This window comes from Xenopus tropicalis, chromosome 9 (assembly GCF_000004195.4).
Source record: "Xenopus tropicalis strain Nigerian chromosome 9, UCB_Xtro_10.0, whole genome shotgun sequence".
NCBI lineage: Eukaryota > Metazoa > Chordata > Amphibia > Anura > Pipidae > Xenopus > Xenopus tropicalis.
The window spans coordinates 46180725-46202449 of record NC_030685.2 but is presented as its reverse complement, the minus strand read 5'-3'; the positions used below and the strand labels follow the sequence as shown (position 1 = coordinate 46202449).

The 21725-nt window shown below is 39.1% G+C and overlaps 1 protein-coding gene across 2 annotated transcripts in view; it reads right to left on the bottom strand.

Annotated features, from left to right (window-relative positions):
• The window catches only part of itgav (integrin subunit alpha V), a 199433-nt gene that overhangs the window by 54789 nt on the left and 122919 nt on the right, over window positions 1-21725 (bottom strand). For both annotated transcript variants that reach the window (XM_012970033.3, NM_001123449.1), the window contains 4 exon segments: window positions 18730-18834; window positions 10446-10504; window positions 6314-6468; window positions 2197-2334 (listed from right to left, as the gene is read on the bottom strand). In XM_012970033.3, the coding sequence (XP_012825487.1) occupies window positions 2197-2334; window positions 6314-6468; window positions 10446-10504; window positions 18730-18834 (457 nt within the window).

Here is a 21725-nt window from a genome sequence, read left to right as displayed (position 1 = left end):
GTCAATTCCATCTACTTTTTTTTTTGTAAAAGCTATATGGATCAGTAGAATTCCCAGAGTTGCAACAATGATTCTTCAGAGGAGTAAAGCGACGGCAGTTCCTGGAGCACCAAATGTCAAAAAATACTATATAGCTAATATTCTTAACCAAGTTACAGACTTACTATCTTGACATCCATGAACAAGATGGGCGGAAATAGAGAGGACTTTCCTGAAACCATACTTATTGAGTATCTTACTTTTGTCAAATAGTAAAATTGACAAAAAACAATTAATGAACTTAACTGCACCTATGAAGACAGCAATACAATTCTGGAGGGACAATAAGGAAACCATATTACATTCTTTTACATCTTCTTTGGAACCTATAATAAATGTTGAAAAACCAGGTAAGACTGATGGACTTGTACTACGCAGAGCAACTGAAATCTTTATCTTATGTGCCTAAAGGAAGAATTAACAGGACAGCTTTCCTGTGGAAAGTGAGCTCCAATATGAGAGCTGGGCTTTCCAGAACACTATAGCTTCCAGGGCCAGAATGCAAAACTCTTTAAAGAGAGAAAACATTCTCTGGATATCAACATCTCCCTTGAAACTTACATCTCTCGTGTAAAAGGAAACCAAATTTTTTGACACATTTCTTTGGGAAAACTCATCTTTTGATGTCTTTGATCACGCTACCACAACTACCACTAGGAACAGTAATTTTGGAATTAGTATTTTTAAAAATGCACACACCATATAAAAAATTACCATAAAGCTTGCATTTTACAGCTCCTTACAGGGGCGATTCTGGACATATCGCCGCCTGAGGCGGCTCCTGGATGCCGCCCCCCCCCCCCCGCTCCCCAGCGCTTACCTTCTGAGCACAGGAGCGGGTCCGGGGGCAGTGAGATCGCTAGTGCAAAGAGCGCAATTGCGCTCTCTGCACTAGAAGAGCCGAATTTCTGGTTTAAAAACCGGAAATTCGGCTCTTAAAGTTACCAGGAGCGGCTTTTTTCCGCCCCTGGTAACTGGGGCGCTTCCTGAGGAGAGCCGCCTGAGGAGAGTTTCTCAACTCGCCTAATGGCAGAAGCGCCCCTGGCTCCTTATCTTACACATGGTTAGGTATCAAGATAAAACATGATAAATATAAATGCCAGCGGTCCTCACAACAGTTTGATTCTCATTTATATAAAATAACACAACTATCTAGCATGTAGACAACCCAAAATGTACCTTGTGCATACATATTTCATGGCATGTAGTTTTACTTCTGATTTTGTGTATGGTAAAAATAAAAAGTGAATGACAGAAAATCTTATATTTCTGGAAAGTACAAATTCTTTCAACTCCAAACTGCAAAGCTACACTAAATTAAGCAGTTATGAAATTTAAGAAAATGGTCTCAAAGCTTTCATTTTACATTATTGTATACCTCACAAGTCCTAAAATATTAACATTAAAATCATATTGGATTCATACATCCATATAGAAGACAAATATGAGAATTTAATAATTATACAGACTTACATGTTTCCTCCCCCTCTTAACCATAACCACTAGCTGTAATAGACACATACAATAAAGACACCATTCTATCATGTTTTAAGTTTACTACAGTAAGTACTGGTTTCTGTAATAAGGACTGTAATATTTATTTAATGTTACTTCTGTAGCTAATCTAGATGTGTATACTTTGTTGTGACTTATAACCTCTTTACTGCAACATGCAAGACTTATGATATACCAATATTATGTAACACTGTGTGATTATGTAAAACCTGTAATAATAAAAAAAAAATGTGGAACCCATCCAAGCAAGCAAGAAGTAGCCCGTCATACTGCCTAAACTTATACAATGAAGCGCCAGCCGAAAGCAAGTGTTAGGAAACATTTTCTATTTCTAGGGGATGACTGTAAACCCGAATCAACAAGGGTTTTCTAAGGGAGCTGTTTAAGGGCAATGCTAGGCTACTGCGATCTACTGGTCACCATTTCAAGATATATTTCTAGATCATAATATGCCAAAAACTCAAGCATGCAAATTAAACAATCAGCATTTGCATTACATGCAGTATGTTCAAAAAGACTAGGAAAGTAGAGGTTTAGAAAATAATATAATATTTTATATTTCAATCTTACATATCCACATTAACACAATATTATACGTATATATTATATAGTAGGTAAATTATTTATTGAAAATAAATTTACCTGTTTAGTTATGTTTGTTGGAGTAAATTGATTTAGGATAGGCAACAGTCCACTTGAATCAGCAGTAGATTTATAATCCATTTGGAATTCCATGAAAATTGTTATAGGAGTAAGCTTGTCTCTAAACTCAGAATCATCCTGAAGAAGATAAGAGATAAATATATTAATTTGCAATTATCGCACAAGTTTGTCATTCTTGCCATGCTAGTTAATTACATATTCTCACAGAAACGGTTAAAAAGGGTTAAACACAACATCAAGTCTTTCACTCATTTAAACAGAGGATAGATCTAAATGCATTCACTCCCCAAAACTTGCTGCTACCATGCACATGGCATGCATGCAGGAATTGTTCAGTGTAAAAATGAAACTAGGAAAATAGATAGTCTGTGCAAAATAAATAATGTTTTCAATATAGTTAGGCAAAAATGCAATCTATAAAGGCTGGAGTGAACAGATGTCTAATGTAGTAGCCAGAAGCTTAAGCTTCCTCCTTTCAGCTCTTTAACTTGTAAATTGTGAGTAACAATCATTGACTTGAAGGGGCAGGGCTGGTTTTACCGACTGTGGGGCACAATTGGGGTAACTTTGGTGGGGTCCCCCAGATTGAAAGAGCCAGTTACATAAAAAAGTGATTTTTTTTTTTAACACATTTTAAGTTTACATCTGTTAATTCAGCACCTGCAAAATAACCAAATACTATGGCCATGAATATAATTTTAGAAAACCCAGACCCACTGCAGAAATACCAATTTAGCAATTAATTAACCCCAGACTTGCCAGTAAAATCATTGCCGAAATAGCCAATGAGCACTAGTAAGTATACTGCAGAATGAATGCACCAAACAAAAAAAAGGTACTAGAAAAAAAAAGATTTTACTGGATTTGGCCCCAATTCACAATCACCATGCTCACCCATGATTCCAAAAAATAATACAAGGCAAGCCAAGGCCCAAGATAAAAGCATAAGGCATAAAACAAGGCACAATTTAATAAAATAAAAAGTGACTAATTTATGGCACAATAGTTAACAAGTGGAGGTAGGGGGAAGTAATAGACCAGAATTACAATACATGAAACAATTAAAAAAAAAAAAAAAAAACCATACATTGATGACAGACTTACTACTCAATCATGGCTCATGATTGCCTAGTAAGTCATTCATCAGTGTATGTTTATAATTTATGGATAATACAGCAAGAGCAGGTCAGGTGCATAACAGTTGGTGAGGAGTCACTGACTACTTGAAGAATGTGGAGGAAGCAGGAGATGCAGCAGGTGCCGACTGGACAGAAGAGCTGAGCATTTCCAAAAGGGCTGGTGGTGTGGCCAGGGTAGTGAAGCAGACAGTTCGAAGGCAGCTGGTTATGCGGTGCTGAATGTGACCTGCATCCTGATTGAACATGGCAAGAAGGCTGGTACTGCTGCTAGTAAAGCGTCCCATGATGCATAATGCCTTGCGCCCACTCTTCCTCTGAAAAAGTGAGTGTGTGCAGTGCAGGCACATCTATATAATCTTGGACCACTCCATGTGGCAAAATTAATGGGGTGGCACTGGTTCTATTTTGAGCAAGGCAATGCCCTCGCTCATAGGTTGTTTTGTTGTCCAGGGTACCCATTGGCACAGGGCCCAATTGCACCCAATTGGCCTAAGGCCAGCACTGTGAAGGGGGGCAGGGGCGCTTCTGCCATTAGGCGAGTTGAGAAACTCGCCTCAGGCGGCAGAAGCGCCCCAGTTACCAGGGGCGGCAAAAAGCCGCTCCTGGTAACTTTAAGAGCCGAATTTCCGGTTTTTAAACCGGAAATTCGGCTCTTCTAGTGCAGAGATCGCAATTGCGCTCTCTGCACTAGCGATCTCACCGCCCCCAGACCCGCTCCTGCGCTCAGAAGATAAGCGCTGGGGGGGCGGCATCCAGGAGCCGCCTCAGGCGGCGATATGTCCAGAATCGCCCCTGAAGGGGGGCCATATAGGACATTATGGTTTGCTTTGAATCTGACTTGCATGCTAAGGCAAACTAAATGAATAGTTATGCCCCATGTGGTCCCCCCTCAAGCCTCTCACTAAATAAGAGGTGAGAGAGCTGAAAGGAGGAACTATCTAACTAACTAACTATATTAGAAACATTTTGAACAGAATCTATTTACCCAGTATTATTTTTATACTGAATCGTTTCTTTAAGGCTGTATGACACCCTTATCAACGTTCACACATCTTTGCTTTCAAGTAAATAAATAGTTGGATTTTACAATACTTCAGAAAATGGTTAATTAGTATTTAAACAGACACTTTCTTTCTGCCAGCAGTCAAATAGTTATTTTGTTTTTAAATAGAAATACTTTCTTTCAGCATTTAAAAGGATTAACGTACAGTTAAGCTCAAACACTAACCCCATACATAATAAGTTTGCCTAGGAACAACAACCCATAGCAACCAATAAGATGTTTGCATTTAAACAAGTGACTAGTTAATGCTCCCTGCTGATTGGTTGTGTTATGGTTCAGCCAGCACAGCAGGGGTTAACCTGCAGAGCTGTGCACCTAGTCAGTGGTTAGTATGGTTTCAAGTTGCAAGTTTACATACCTCATGGACAGTTTTAAGGTAACCTGTATTCCAGAGTACACCCTGAGCAGTGGGTCTTATCAGTTGTTGTGTACTGATTTACTGTCATACAGGCCAGCTGCAAGGACAAAGTCCTGGAACTCCTTTTTGGTTCCCAAGGCTTTGTTCTACCCCACAGTTAACTCCCTAAAACTCCCTTCTACAGAGCCTGATACAACTATATTTGTAAGAAGCTATAAAAACCCTCCCTTTGTGCTTTATTCTGACTACTTTCTGTTTAGAATCCACGTGCAGTGTCAATAAACTCCAATTCAACCTCCAGAGATATTCTACTTTCAGATGTTTAGCATGATTATCATCTCACATAACTTGCCTCTGTAGAATTTCCATCTTTATACCACTTACTTACTTACTTACTATGAATAGTTATTTTGGTTACTTTGCTTTAAAAGGCAGTTTGGAAGTACACAGTTAGTGTTAAAACTGACGAGGCATTATAAACTCTTGTGAACAGGTTTTTATTCTGTAACCCTTGTTTAGTAAATTATTTTAGGGCCCGTTTGCTATAAAAGCACCTGCCAATGCCATACAAGTTAGTCAAAAAAATTAATTCAGCAATAATAAACATATAAAAAGCAATTAAAGGAAACTATTTCCAGAATGCAAAACAGGATAGTGGAAGCGGTTTAGGCTTCCAACTAGCTGAGCAGCACACTTGAAAATGAGCAAAGTTATGCACTTTGATAGAAATAATAGTACATAGTACATGCGAATTACACACTAAATGGTGCTGAGGGGATCATTAATGGAGAAGGATCTGGAGATTTTTGTAGATAACAAGTTGTCTAATTCCAGGCAGTGGCTACTAAAGCAAATAATGTACTGTCTTGTATAAAAAGGCACTAACTCAAGGCAGGAAAACATAATTTTGCCTCTTTAAAGGTCACTGGTAAGGCCTCACCTTGAGTATGCAGTGCAGTTTTGGGCTCCAGTCCTTAAGAAGGATATTAATGAGCTGGAGAGAGTGCAGAGACATGCAACTAAACTGGTAAAGGGGAAGGAAGATTTAAACTATAAGGTTAGACTGTCACAGTTGGGATTGTTTTCTATGGAAAAAAGGTGCTTGCGAGGGGACAAGATTACTCTGTACAAGTACATTAGAGGGAATGATAGTTAGATAGGGGTGTCCTTTTTTCCCATCACAATGATCAGCACAGCAGAGGACCCCCCTTTAGATTAGGGCAGTAAGGTTGTGGAATACCCTTTCAAGTGATGGCAGATTCTGTTAATATCTTATGGTGTGTTAATAATTCCTGTGTCTCCCTCCTATGCAGGAAGGGGATGACCAGCTATTAACCTGAAGGAAAAGAAGAAAGAGGTTTTATGCTATTCTGCTCCCATGGTGAGAAATACAGTACCTCAGCTGTCCTGCATGAACACGGAGAGATGCCAGAAAAAGAAATGTGAAGTTTCTATGCCTAAAACTTTTTTCACATTTCATGAATCATATACAGTAGTATGTGTTTAACAAAATTGTTAAATTTGGGGACTATTTACCCTTAAAAATGCTTGCAGTTCTTCACAGCGCATACCACTTCCATTTTGTATAGTCATGTTCTTAGAGTGGCTGGAAAGTCTAGTGTGCAAAAATAATGCTCTTCGTATGGCTCCCTTTTGCTTGTGTTTATCCAGCATTACGTCTACCCGGAAGGCTAGTAAAGCAAATATAGAACAACAGGAAATCTTTCACTTTTATGAATGAGAATAAAAATATTTAACAACTATTTAGTTACTAAACTATATTTGAAATATATATTTAGAAAATTGTTGCCACATGTACATACTTCAGTTAGGCATGAAAAAATTAATTAGGTGGACAAGTAATAATTTTTTTACACCTGATGCCATTATATATAATAGCTGCAGTTAAAGGAGACATTTTATATAAAGTTCATATTCAGTTAATATTCATCCTCCCTCAAAATGTGAAATGATGCAGAAAGAAAGATGTTTTGAAAACAGTTTACCTCCTAAAACTGTCATTATATGACGGCGGCCTCAGCCACATACTGAAGAGTCTAAACCGGAAGCTTGCAAAAGGGCTGGGCAGAGCACAGTTTAGTGCATTGTAAAAATTTATGGTATATGTCCCCTTTAAAATGTAGTCCCTGTGAAAAAATGTATAATGAAGCAGTTGAACTCTTAATAAATCATAACAAAGTAAAGGGGACATATACTATTGCTTGATTTTTTTCGGTTCTGTTTTTTTGTTGCCCCAACAAAAAAGTGATTTTTTTTTTCGAAATTATTATGCAACAACTAAGACAAATTCGATAAAAAAATATGCCAGCTAAAACCTGTAGAAACCATGTAAAAGTCAATGGCAGATGTCCCTTTTACAATTGGAAGATCTTTCTTTGCTTCATAGTTTTAGAGGTTTTCAAGGTTTTTTGACATTTGCTTTTGTGCAACAGTATGAAAAAGTTGAGGTTTTCTGTATAACAAATGGATTTTTGATAAATGACTGATATTGGTGGAAAGGAGTTCAGTAACATAAATATTAAAATTTTCATGGCTTTATATATATAGGACTGGCCAGACTGGGATATGACTTTGACATAGCTGGTAAGCATGAAAATATTGCAATATATGGACAAACAATCCAGTTTGGGGGGGGGGGGGGTTTAGTAGCTTAATACACAGAATATCTTGCACCCCTGCCTAATGGTTTAGGATTAAGTGGTAAGCACTTAATGCTCCTTTTTTCATTCTTTCTCTCTATATATATTATATAGATATGCGTATACAGTATATCTATTATACATATATAGTAACATAGGTTAATGAAAAAATGAAGCTGCATTCCGATGATGCTAAAAATAGCTTATTACAAAATTACATCACAATGGCAGGGCATGCTATGCGCTATGCTATTGTGATGTGCTAATTTTTAATACACTACACTACATTTTGCATCATCCGAGCGCAGCTTAATTTTTTGATTTGCATATATATATTTTTTCTTTAAAAAGTAGCAATTTTCTTATCTTATTACATGCACTTCTGTCTTCCCCCTAAGATTTATCATTAGTCAGTAATTTTGTAGGGTAGTTAGGCTATAATAGCCATTATTATTGTAACTGCCTGACAATTGCAGAGCTTATTAAAATTTCCTACACCCAAAAATGTGGGCTGTCACTTAAAGAATAAGTAAACCTTTTTTTTTTTTCTTTTGTATTATTAAAATTACTCTAAACAGCTTCCCAGAATTGCCTACCTTTGTCCCTCTGTTCTTTCTGACCTGGTTGCCAAGTGACAAGCTGCTCGATTCCTCTCCTTCCTTGTTCAGCTTGAAGCCCCGCCCTGACTTCCTGTTCAGGTCTCTCATTACTTCGACTACTGGTAGTAGAAGTGGAGAGCCTTCTGCCTGGAGGCAGCAGGAACCAGCCTGTGCATGAGCAGGCTTTTTTATTTTTTCCAAAGCTCATACCAACTTTTAAACATGGCGCATGTGACAGGGAAACACCAGGGGAGGCGCTGGACACAGTGGAAATAAGGTAGTCCTATATTAAATATTAAGGTAATGTAAAGTGTACAGAATAGTGGTCTAAATATATGATTTGTATTTTTAACATTTACATCTCCTTTAACAACTATGGCCTGAGGCGAGGATCTGATCAAGTTATCTGAAAGTGTGTTAAAGGTCATACATAGTATAACTTAAACCCCCCCCCCCCCCCCCCTTAATCTTGTAGACAATAATGAATACTGCTGTATATGGTGTAGTATGATCCCTTTACTGGAATTCTCTATAGATCCTCTATGGTCACTATCAATGTGGTGGTTGTGTTCTAATGGTTTTTGCCAAAAGCAAGGAGGTGAATAACCAGTCACAACCCTGTATACAGGCAATAATAGGCTGCAGTTCCCCATAAGATACATCTATCTGCTGAGTTGCCTACTCTCCCACACAGCCTGGAAGTGGAACAGCTAGCTTTTTTGGGGGGGAAATTTTCAATATGCAAATTCCTTCTATACCTAGGGCAGTGTTGTATTGCTATCTAGTGATGCCCTAGGCTGCCACTACCCACCTTCTCTTTTGCAGCCAGTGCATGCAAAAGGTTAAGAAAGTTTGGCCAAGTTGGAATTGTTAACACTAGAGAAGAGGCGTTTCAAGGAGAAGGAAAGGCTAAATTACTGGGGGGGTGCCAAATGTCAGACACCCCCCAGTGACTGTAAGTGCTTGCCTGATACCCCTGGCTGGTGCTCCTGTTAGGAAAATACAGCAGTGGCCTGGGTTATATGCAAGCTAATGATGCGCTTTCTTCTGTCTTCTTTATTCAGAATCCCGGGGCTGAAGCATGTGTAGTTGTGCTAAAAAGTTGGCTTTTTTAGTTAGTTTAGTTAGCTTTTCACTCTACTTTTACTGTGCATGAACGAAGACCAAAGCAGGAAGAAGGATCACTAGCTTGAATACACCACAGCACCAGGTTCAGATAAGCAATTAGAATCACAACCCCTTTGATGTTGCTCTCAGTGGCCTCAAAGTTTGTGGCATTGTGGCCCTCGGCAAAGAAGATTTGACATGGGGCGACTAATCTCCCTGTCTGCCACTGCCCTAAATCAGGTCTACAACCTCTGGATCAACTAGCAGTTTAGTTGGGTTTTACTTAGGTAAAAAGATTAAACTTGGTGAACATGTGTCTTTATTCAGTCTCATCTACTATGTTATTAAAATTAAAACATCCTACATATAAATCTTCTCAACACTTAGATGTCCAGTAGGCAGAGGATTCTAGTAGCATGAGACCCTAAAATATGAACACACTGTCTGCATTTTACGTGTAGTAAACTTAATAAAAAGGACATTCTTACCAGAACACCAGATATTTTTGGAAAGTACACAATCTGATGAATCCAAAATTGGTAAATATAGGGTTACAGCTTTTTTTATGCACATTTGTGAAAATCTACTCTAAAATTTACTTTAAAGCATGCCATAAGGTACCAATAATCATACTTAGAATATAAGCTCTATGGGGCAGGGATCTCCTTCCTGCTGTGTCTCATACCACATAAAGTTATACATACATGCATCCTTAATATGTAAGCCAGGGGTCTTTTGAACAGTTTGGTGACAAAGATGCATGGAAATCTATATATGTGGCATTTAGAGGCCCCAGATAAAAACAATACATACATTTTAGCTACCACAAAAAGACACTGACACTGGGCAAATTAGCCCTTGGGCAGTAACCTATGGCAACCAACCAAATTGTTGCTTTCATTCTTCTACCTGCAGTTGGCTGAAAAAAAGACAATCGCCGATTGGTTGCTATGGATTACTGACCATGGACAAATTAGCCCAGTGTTGATAAATGAGCCCCATGGTCTTTGTGCAGGGTCACTGTATGTCTATATTCTTACAATTAATGTGTTTACTTGATTGATTTCCTGACATGTTTTTTGGCCCTTTTAAAATAAAATAGAGAATTTCCTACTAAACAAAGAAAACTTTACTAAAATGTATAGAATCTAAATAACTAAAAATAAACACTTAGATACATGTGTTAAAGCAAGCATATCAATTGATGTACATTCAAATGCATGTGTGCAAATGCCCTAAACTGCTATATTTAAATATACATAATTAATCATTTCCATTGGAAATGTTTATGAAGTTACTTACGAAGATCCTGGGGTACTCTTCCTTTACCAACAGCTTTCAGACAGAATTTCACATAAAAACTATCCAAGAAAAAAAAAAAAAAAAAACACATTTAATGATATAATGCCATGTGTTAACTGACAGCATATATGGAATCACATAGCACTGTCTAACTTTTTAGACATTGGAAATATCCAATAAACCACATATGGCCGAGTTATATAAAATTATAATAATAATCATGTTATACAAACCCTAGTTAAACAACATGGTGCATATTTATTATAGTGTGTAAGCCATGGTCACTGATGATGTTGCCCATAGTAAGCATTTACATTTGAACGGTAACCTAGTTAGAATATATATATATATATATATATATATATATATATATATATATATATATATATATATATATATATATATATATATATATATATATATATATATATATATATATATATATATATATATATATGCATGCCCCTATGTCCTTAGTTCAAAGACTATTTTACTATTTCACTGTAACTTGTACATTTTACAGTAATTGGTTTATTATACAATGATTAATATCTAGAATGTACTGTGCACTGGATTTTGAGGTTGTTGAAAGAGATGTTCGTAATAAATGTGACTATTTATAGGTCTGTATATACAGATATAGAAATAAAAATATAAAATAACCGAGAAATGTATGAGACATATACTGTAAGGGCTCATGAATGGCAGTAAGGTGGATATATCACTGCTATGCCACAACATCCAAAATGTCGCAAGACACGGTGAAGGATGTTGAAACCTGGAATGGTGCGGCGAGGATAAAACAAAGGCCAACACGAGACAAGCTCCTCAATCTCCTAAATGACTTAGTCATCACCAAACACTGCACCCCCCAACTATTTACAATACTCCTGCAACCACAATAAATCTCATTCTCACTTTCTCATGACATGACTCCAGCTCCTACCACGTCAAAAGTAATGCAGAGAAAGCTGTACCTCCCAATACTTCGATCCCTGGCACCGAGCTCCATTTTTAACTCTCCTCTCCCACTTCCTCCTTTAACTCAGATCTTATCAAGAAATACAACACTGTTCTGACTTCTTCCACGGATCTTCCTGCACCTCTCCACCCACAGAGGCAACAAGCCTCTAATCCTGGCCCTGGTTAAACACCACCACCCACCTTCTTTTCATCTGAACAAATAAAGAGAAAATCCCATGTACCCATGTACGTGCTGTTTTTTGTTTCTCTTCCCTTACTTCAATACTGCTCTCTTTCAGGATAAAAAATCTATTAACATGCAGAAAACTAACACATGGAACATTTTTACTCTGTTAAGTTCACTGCTGAAACCCAAGACTGTAGCACTATCACATCCTGTACTCTTACCCCAAAAATTTGCAAACCACTTCACAAGTTAACCTGATATGTCAAAGCACATCCCTGTCTCTTCATATGCATTTCTGAACATTAAAGGACATGTAAAGCCTACATTTGCCTACAATGTATATCAGTTGGGCACGTCTACCCCATCCAAATGGCATCATTTGTACTGCATATATCCCCTTCGCTTGCCAGCACCATCACATTTTCCTAAAGCAAATAGCAGCTTTCACCCAGTGGCCATTTTTCCTCTGATACATAATCAGATACATTTAAATCTGCAAACAGCTTATTACATTTTTTTACATTAACATTTATTTATAAAGCGCCAACATATTCCGCAGCGCTGTACAATAAGTGGGTTACATACATTGGACATACAGAGTAACATATAAAGCAATCAATAAACGATACAAGAGGTGAAGAGGGCCCTGCCCAAAAGAGCTTACAATCTACAAAGAGCTTACAATCTACAACATACACACACAGACCCTTATTCAGCATACATTTCATCATAAAAGTTCTGCTTTGTTTGAGCTGAGCTCAGGAGAGTTAGTTGGGAGAAAAAAATTGAAGCAGACAGCTAGAGCTGAGTTTCTATGGGAACCAGCAATGCCATCTCTTCACTGTCTGCTAGACTGGGGGGCGTGTTTAGTAATCTGAGCTTAGAACAACTGAGCATGTCCACAAGCCAGAAGGCCTGAGGGGCCGGGTGGGATACAGGAGGAAAAGAAAATCTGAGGAGATGTTGCAGCCTTACTATTTACCTCTGGACAACCAGAGTGGCAGGTATTGAAAGATTTCAAGGAAGCTGATTTTTTTTTGTGTGTGGGGTTTACATGTCCTTTAAGACAAAGCTTCCTAGAGCATCCTTTGACTCCTTCCTCCCAGTCACTGAAGGTGAAGTGTCAAAGCTGCTCTCCTCCTTCCAAGCCACCACTTGCTTTTTTAAATCCATTCCATCACACTTCCTTAAAGGACAATGAAAGGTTAATATAAATTAAAAGTAAGTCTAAAGGCATTCTTTTTAAGTACTTACTGCATATCTAAATTCCCAGATCCCTGCTTGCTTCTCTGAGATATGGTGCTGGAAGCCTACAGCAGTGTGAAGACTACAGTGACATCACTGAAATCTCTCTGTCCTTCCTGTAGGCTGCCAGCGGCAGCCTTCCTATTCTCTGAGCATGTGTGTAACTTGATCCTGTCTCCTGTTCTAAGCTACACATACCCACCAGCCAATCAGAAGTGGATCTGGCAGAGGGGAGGGGGGGAGGGAATGAAACACATGTGCAGTATGAAGCAAGGAGGGAAAGGAAGGGAGAATACCTTTTTAGAGATTGCTGCGTGCGCATGCGCAGTGGAGTGAAAAGCTGAACTTTAACAGAGAAGTCGGCTTTTTCACTCTACTGCGCATGCGCCGGACTCGGAGTCTAGGGGAAAGGAAGGCGGAAGGAGGAAGCGAATCGCCCCAGGTGCTCCGGGCTGGTGCGGTTTTCTCCTAGTAGGGGCACCAGCCGGGGTAGGAGGTAAGCGATTCAAGTCACTTGGGGGTGCTTAACATTTTAGCACCCCCAAGTGACTTAGCCTTTCCTTCCCCTTTAAAGGAATTCTGTTGTGATTTTTATGGTGTACTTTTTATTTTTTATTTTTATTTTATTTATAAATTACACTGTTTAATTCACTCTACCACTTAAAATCTTATTCTTCAACCAACAAATCTGGTTTTTTTAGCTGCAATATTGGTGTGTAGGCAGCCATCTCAGGAAATGAAGAATATGGCTAGCCCCATGTGAAACCCATATGAAGCTTTACTTTGTTGGCTGCCTATCAGATGCTGAGAAAAGCTTGAAAACAAAGGTCAATCAATTTTTCGTACCTTTAAGCAGTTAATTAGCATTACCCTAGACAAATATGCTCAATTTAAAAAAAACTTGACAACCTTGGACAGTATATAGATTTGGGGCTTGTAAGAAATCGTGTATCTTGGGTGTCATTATTTGTGATATATATACATGTGTGTGTTTGTGGCTCTATACATATTTATGTATCATACACTGTGTAGAGGGGAGTTCTACTGAGTCCTATAAACCAGTTGTTCAAGTTACATCCAAAGCCAAATCTCCATATCAAAGGGTTTTTCTGTGGATGGTGGGACAGTACGTCTGCAAGAAGCCATAAAACTCAACAGTTACTGAACAATGGGCAAGGTGTGGTTTTTATCAACCCCCATCTGATCAGTTGGTATGTGGGGGGCAGTGGCTGAAAGGTGTATAAATGTGGACTGGATAGAGCAACCTGGGTGGAAAAACCTGGGAAAGGAACCTGGGAGGAGCACCTGAGAACTGCATCAGAAGTGACTGGGCAGGATGTGAGACGGACCAGAGAGGAGGCCATGGCTAGAGAAAAGGAACCAGACCACAAAGTTCTGTGTTTTTTGGTAGCTATAATAATGTAGACTTGTTATTAATCTGTATATGTAAATAATGTAAATATATTGTGTTTTGTTAACTAATCATTTCATTGTAACAATCCATTGATTTGCTACTCAATATATTCATTTTAATTTACACTTATTGGTGTGGGTTATTTGTCCGCTTCTCAAAAGAACCGGAACCCTAGTAAGAGGGGTGATTATTAATATTATATTATTATTTTATTATTATATATAGTCAAAAATCTTACAGGCTGCATGCCCCCCATATTTACTTTCATTGTAGAACTCGGGTAACTTAAAGAGACCACCCCATTTCATTGTTCTCAACTTTCTATACTCTTCCACAATTCTTTTTTTTTTTTTTTTTAAATTACTGGTTATAAAACATTGTCTAGTTTTATATTGCTTATAAATTCAGCTTTGGCCCTGAAATTATACAACTTCTATTATATTGTATGATGGATATAACCTTGATGACAATATGTTTCTGCTAAAAAAAACCCAAAAAAACCCAATAGAAAATTATTGAAAATAAATATAAAGGTGGGAAGAGCTCCCATACACTCCCGGGCCTTGCACTCAGACCAGAACAGCTAAATCAAGCATAAAACCTTTTTTTACTAGGGTGGGAAGCCCATAACAAAACACTCAAGATGAGCTGGAGACAACACAACTACTTGAACTGTGTCGAGATATGTTGCCCCGGACACAAAACTTTCGTACGATATTATCAGTGCGTGCATGGCCAGCTTTAGTAAAGGACTCAGTAGGAGGCCCACATTTCAACAGGTAAGGTCAGAACTCTCTCCCATTGGTTGTCCTCACAAACACTCCTAACTAAAGGGATGTATTGAGTATGCACATTTTGCTAACTTTGTTCCTGCTATTTTTATCTTTTTTCTTTCCTTCTTAACTCAATAAATACTGGTTGAACCCCGCCTCTAGATTGTGCTACCGTCTTGCATCAGGAAAGTTCACACACTAAGGGGCTGATTTACTATTCCACGAATCCGAATCCCGAATGGGAAAAAATCGGATTGGAAACGAACATTTTGCGACTTTTTCGTCGCCGTCCCGACTTTTTCGTAGCCGTTACGACTTGCTCGTATATTGTCGCGACTTTTTCGTATTGAGCGCTCGTAAACGGCGGGCAAACCTTTCAGACCTTGCATGATTTTGGAAGCCTCCCATAGGACTCAATGGCACTCTGCAGCTTCAACCTGGCCCAAGCAAAGTCACGATACTGAAGCTTGAATGAATCCAAAACTTTCGTACTCGGCGCGACGGCTACGAAAAAGTCGCGACAATTTGCGCAAGTCGAGTCGTAATGGCTACGAAAAAGTCGTAACGGCTACGAAAAAGTCGCAACAATTTACGAAAAAATCTCAAAATACCGATCGTTACGAAAAAAACGCATTCGGACACTTTTCGGACGTTCGTGGATTAGTAAATGTGCCCCTAAGACTTTTTTCTAAGCTCCTAAAATTTATCTTCTAGATCAGTGCTGTCCGACTGGCGGCCCGCGACCCCCCTCTGTGTGGCCCCCACCTGTCTGGCTGCTTTGATGGCTTACTCTTGTGTAAGCTTTAAATGGTATCAGTACTGTGATTAACTGGCCCCTGCATGGTTCTCACCTCAGATTCAGGCTGTAATTAGGCTGTATTGTTTAAACATGTAATCCCCTGGGTTGTTCACACCTTTTAATCTCTGCATTGTTCACCCCCTGCAGTGTTCACACCTCAGGCTCAGGCTGTAATCACCCATAATGTTCCCCTGTTCACACCTCAGGAGCAGTAGAAACCCACAAATAATCCCTGCACACTACAAAAAGAACATATACTGAGGTGGTACTTCAATTAAAAAGTTTTTTAATATTTAGTTATTGTGCAGACTGTAGGAGCAGTGCCAGCATTGTGTCACTGTATGCTGCCTGTGTGTGCCATACACACAGGCATCATAGGGCAAGCAGAGTATGGCACACACAGGCAGGGTAGGGAAGGCAGAGTATGGCACACACAGGCAGGGTAGGGAAGGCAGAGTATGGCACACACAGGCAGAGTATGGCACACACAGGCCAAGTATGGCACAAACCAGCCAAGAATGGCAAACACAGTGAAAGTATGGCACACGCAGGCAGGGTAGGGAAGGCAGAGTATGGCACACACAGGCAGGGTAGGGCAGGCAGAGTATGGCACACGCAGGCAGGGTAGGGAAGGTAGAGTATGGCACACACAGGCAGGGTAGGGCAGGCAGAGTATGGCACACACAGGCCAAGTATGGCACAAACCAGCCAAGAATGGCACACACAGTGAAAGTATGGCACACAGGCAGGGTAGGGAAGGCAGAGTATGGCACACACAGGCAGGGTAGGGAAGGCAGAGTATGGCACACACAGGCAGGGTAGGGAAGGCAGAGTATGGCACACACAGGCAGGGTAGGGCAGGCAGAGTATGGCAGGGTTTTGCTGTACTACAACAATTAATATGGGTATGGTCATGTGATAACATGGGTGTGGTTTCAAGTGGGTGCGGTTTCAAAAAGGGGAGTGGTCAAAACTGGCTTCCATTATCGGCCCTCCACCACGTAGGTCGGAAAAATTCCGGCCCTCGGTGCAACAGAAGTTGGACAGCACTGTTCTAGATGAAGCAGGGTATCTTCCTCTGCAGCAAGACACCCTTGACCTTTGCACCCTTGTACCCCCCGCCCCATTTTTTTTCTGTTTATTTCATTTTCCTAATAGATTGTAGGTTATTTGGGGTAGGCTCCTCATCCCAACTGTGTATTAAAACACCTAAGCACAAAAAGCATATCTTTATGTATTATACCCGTTTGTGTTTATGCCTGTAAAGAACTGCAAACAATTGTGGTGCTTTATAAATAAATAGATACAAACAAAGTTTCACCGACAGCCCAATCACTGGCTCACACAATGTACCCTAACCAGATCTATTCAGGCAAGGCTGCACCAATGCTTAACAACCTTTTTCCATCACTCCCATGGGTTAGCTGACCAAGACCTGCCTTTTACAGTAAAGAAGCAGCACCATTTTCGATAGACTGGTTGCTGTGGTTAGGGAGGAGGAACCTGTGCAGGGGCCCTATAGCCTATAATTGCCAGTGGTACATGGGGTGGTTTATCGGCCTAAGGAAACTGTGCTCCCCTTCACACTACAAAATGTCTGAAAATAACTTAACTACTTTTATTTACTTTAATAATATCACTATCACTTAATTGCACAAAGCTGAATTTTCATTTTATATACAGCAGTCTAAATAAGCAGCCATACAAAGGCTTTTTTACATCTGCAAGGGTGACCAAACACACCAATGAAAACAATGCAATCTCACTAGAAAGATATTTGCACTATTTTCATTATAGGCTGCACTAAGGTGACTAAATAGGCACTGAACAATATTTCTAAAGATTGAGACCACTGACCGAGAAGCAACATAGCAGCTAAATAGGTCACTGTTGATTTGTCTTTATTCTATTTGTGAGTTCAATTGTTTTTATTAATATTTACTAATAATAACATAGAATACGATGGGAGTATTTTTATGTTATATGGGATAAAAAGACTGATAAATGGCAAATAATTTGATACACCTTTTGAAAGCATAAACCATACTTAAATCTTTACATAACAAATTAAGTATTTTTTCTACAGTGTTGCTTTAGAGGTGCAGAGTCTCATAGTATATCATTGAATGGTAATATGTGTATGTCATTAACAGGATGACAGGCGTCAGATCAAATGGCATGGGGCTTGTGGCCTACATAAAATAGGCCTCCAGTCTAGTAACTAAAAGCTAAGTCACGTGGGGGTGCCAAAATGTTAGGCACCGCTAAGTGACTTTATTCGCTTACCTTTTACCCCTGGCTGGTGCCCCTGTTAGGAGAAAATCGCACCAGCCCCGGGTTCCTGCAGCAAGCGTCTCCTCTTCCTTCTGTGTCAAAATCCCTGGGCTGGCCCATGCGCAGTAGAGTGAAAAGAAGACTTTGTTGTTAAAGTTCAGCTTTTCACTCTACTGTGCATATGCATGCACAAGCGCGCAAAGGAAGAAGAGGAGGCCACGCTCGCAGCTACCCCGGGCTGGTGCGGTTTTCTCCTAACAGGGGCACCAGCCCGGGGTAAAAGGTAAGCGATTAAAGTCACTTGGGGTTGTCTAACATTTTGGCACCCCAAGTGACTTTGCCTTTCCTTCTCCTTTAATCATTAAAAGAGGTAACAGTTTGTCATTGACTTTAGTTATTATAAGGAGAGCACACGGCCTTTCTTTGCTCATAAATCTACTTTTTTTTTTTTTTTTTTTTAAATAAGCAGCTTATTTGGTTGTCTCTTCATTATAACATTATAGAATAATGTGGTATCTTAACAGTCTTGAAGAAACCTGAATTTTGTAACTTTTATATAATTTTTACTTATTCTACTGTTATAGAACTAAACTGAGCATTGACAATATAATGTTTGAATTGTCACTTACCAAGAAACTTTACTACCACTTGGAAGGCTGCAGGTTTTACTTTCTGGGTTTAGGATTGTTGGATTCACCTCCAGAAGCGATGTCACAGTAATAACAGGTCTTGCCCTGTTAAATCAAAAATTATATTTTTAACCAACCTGCGCATTGAGGGCATTTTATGTGCATATTATTATCACTGATATCATAACTTTAGTTCAAAGTAAGTTTCTTCAAACCAGGTGCATAAATAAAAAAGTAAGCAGACTACACAGACTCCCCAACATTTAAGGGGATCCTAAAACAATTTTGCTGCAGGGACCAGAAAATTCTAGTTATGCCACTTCTTCAAACCAAACCACTATAATGCCCTGAAAATAAATTAATTTAATTCATTAAAGTGATGCACTCATTTAGAAAGTCTAAAAATCACTGACAGAAACGGAGATAATTAGAAGATCAATAATCTAATGGGTATATTTGAGCACTGTAAGTAATGATAATGGCATCAACATCAATTTTCTTTTTGAATATACAGCTGTACCTCTTAATTTATGTAAATACCATCATTATTATTTTCCATGCTCACATACAAGCATCAGACTTTCTATCTCTTCATCCTCTACGTTTAGGTCAGTGGCATATGGTAAGATTTGTCACACATGGTTAAATCTGCGCTACTGTGGGTGACAAAGCTCTCAAAAGTGCCTTGCCATTTCCCGAACACTTGTGGCGATCTGGCTTATTTGCGGAAAATTGCATCCCTTTGTATTTTCCATTGATTATGCTAAATTGCCTTAAGTAATATGTATTACTTGTAATGTAATGTTAAGCGATGGCATGGCACTTGGGGCCCGATTCACTTAAGTCCAAAATAAGGGGGGATATTTATAGCATGCGTTAAAAATCTTATCACTTCTTATATTTTGCGAGTTAATGCTCGATTCCCTAAAAGGACAAGTCATAATTAAGAAGCGATGTTCTTGGCGTTATTTATCTCGCGATATATTACGCAGTGTGCGATATTTTAATGTATCAAATGTAAAAAAATGTTGGAGAGCAACACAAGCACCATAAAAGTTCATGGCGGTGCCAAATAAGGGCTGTGATTGGCTATTAGGCAGCCTCTATGCACACTATCAGCTTACAGGGGCTTTATTTGGTAGGAATATTCAACCAAAACTTGCCCCCAAGTCAGGAATTTGAAAATAACTCCCTGGTTTGGGGGCACTGAGAGCAACATCCAAGGGGTTGGGGAGCAACATGTTGCCCCTGAGCCACTGGTTGGGGATCACTGCTCTAGGACAATCACATACTTGAAAAAATACAACTGCAAACTCCATGTTGTGTTGCCAAAAGCTCACAAACCTCAATTTTCTTTAAGTACCGCCTACCCCAAGTAGGTGTTAATATTTGCACAGATTAATACGATATTTTGCGCATTTAACGATTCGTATGTGTTAGTGAATCATGCGTTAGTACTATTTCTATTCGCTAATTAACGCAATGCGTTAGAAATAACACTTTGCGATGATGCGTTTTTTTGCGCATCCTATATGCAGATTAACTCATGCAAAATGACTTTGATGAATCGGTTCTTAATTATCGCATGCTTTTAACGGAAAAAAACTATGCGATAAGCGTTATCAACCTTTAGTGAATCGGCAGTCATTTAAGGTATACAAATTAATTTTTGACAGTTGTTGCTAGTATAGATTTAACTGTTCACAACATACTTTTGGTGACAATGGATGTACAACATTTTTATACCTGCAACCCCCATGAAACTGGTATTAAGCCTGTGGAAGAATTGCTGGTGGAAAATCCTCAGTATAATGGCCCTCCTGTTTAATGGGCATGTGCATGCTAATTACCATAGTGATGCATTTTTACATAGAGCGCAGAGCAGCCATGGGATGTTTTGTATTAACCAACAAAACAAACCTGGACCACCACTAAGTGTACAAATTACAGAGGCATCGGGTAAGGGGGGAATACAACTGAAATAATCCCATAGTAGTTCAGATGGATTTTAATGCACATATGATATTGAGATAAAAGCAATTAGTACAGATGGATCAGTAGATCTCGGAACTAAACATACGGCATGTCACATCATACAATGGTGTGTACAGGCATTAAATAAATGTTCACAGGGTACATGAGGGGTGTTGTGTGTGATGGTCATAAAACCTTATACTGCTTATTCTATAGCAAATCATTCAAATGAAAAAATAATGCATACAATGAGCAGCAAGTTAGTTTTCAGTCTCCAGTTTGTAAATCATTTACCTTCTTTCTCCAACAGTACTCCAGCTCTGTCGCTGCCCCTAATTGGTGGTGGACAGTGATCAATACTCTTGCATTTTAAAGTTGTCATGAGTGTTGTATGAGTGCCCATGTACAAGGAAATGTCTCTCTGCTGGTTTATCAGACTTAAGTTTTTCAAAAGCCTGGGGTAGAACTTCTATGATTTGTCATTTGTTTCTTTAATGTGGTCACAGTCACTATAGTCCACATGGGCAGGTAAAATTACATTACAAAAGTTGTGGTGCACATAACACAATGTTGGATGTCCCAGTATGTGGATGCGAAAATATGTCCCAGTCAACATAATTCTGCAGGTAATACAGTTCGGGCATCTGAAACAGTCTTGTTGCGTCCCTTTATCCCCATTCAATGGTGGTAATACTGAGCATACCAAGAGTTCAAACAGATTATATCTCGTTCTATAGCCGATCATAGGCTGAAGATCCTTAAAGGGCAGTGTTTGATTAGTCCCCTTAGGCTTCCTTCCCTCCAGGAAGTGCATGGTTTTTGGGCTGTTAGTCTTATTGGTGGGGGTGGGATTTCCTATTTGAGAGCTTTTGTAGTGTTTTGTCAATGTTGGAATCAAAATCCAGATCGGAGTACCCTGCAGCAACCAACTTTCACAGGGCAGGTTAAAGTCTGTGACCAAAATATTGGACTCCGGGGATAAACACATTAACTTTAATAACCTATAACAATTCTTTCTTGAG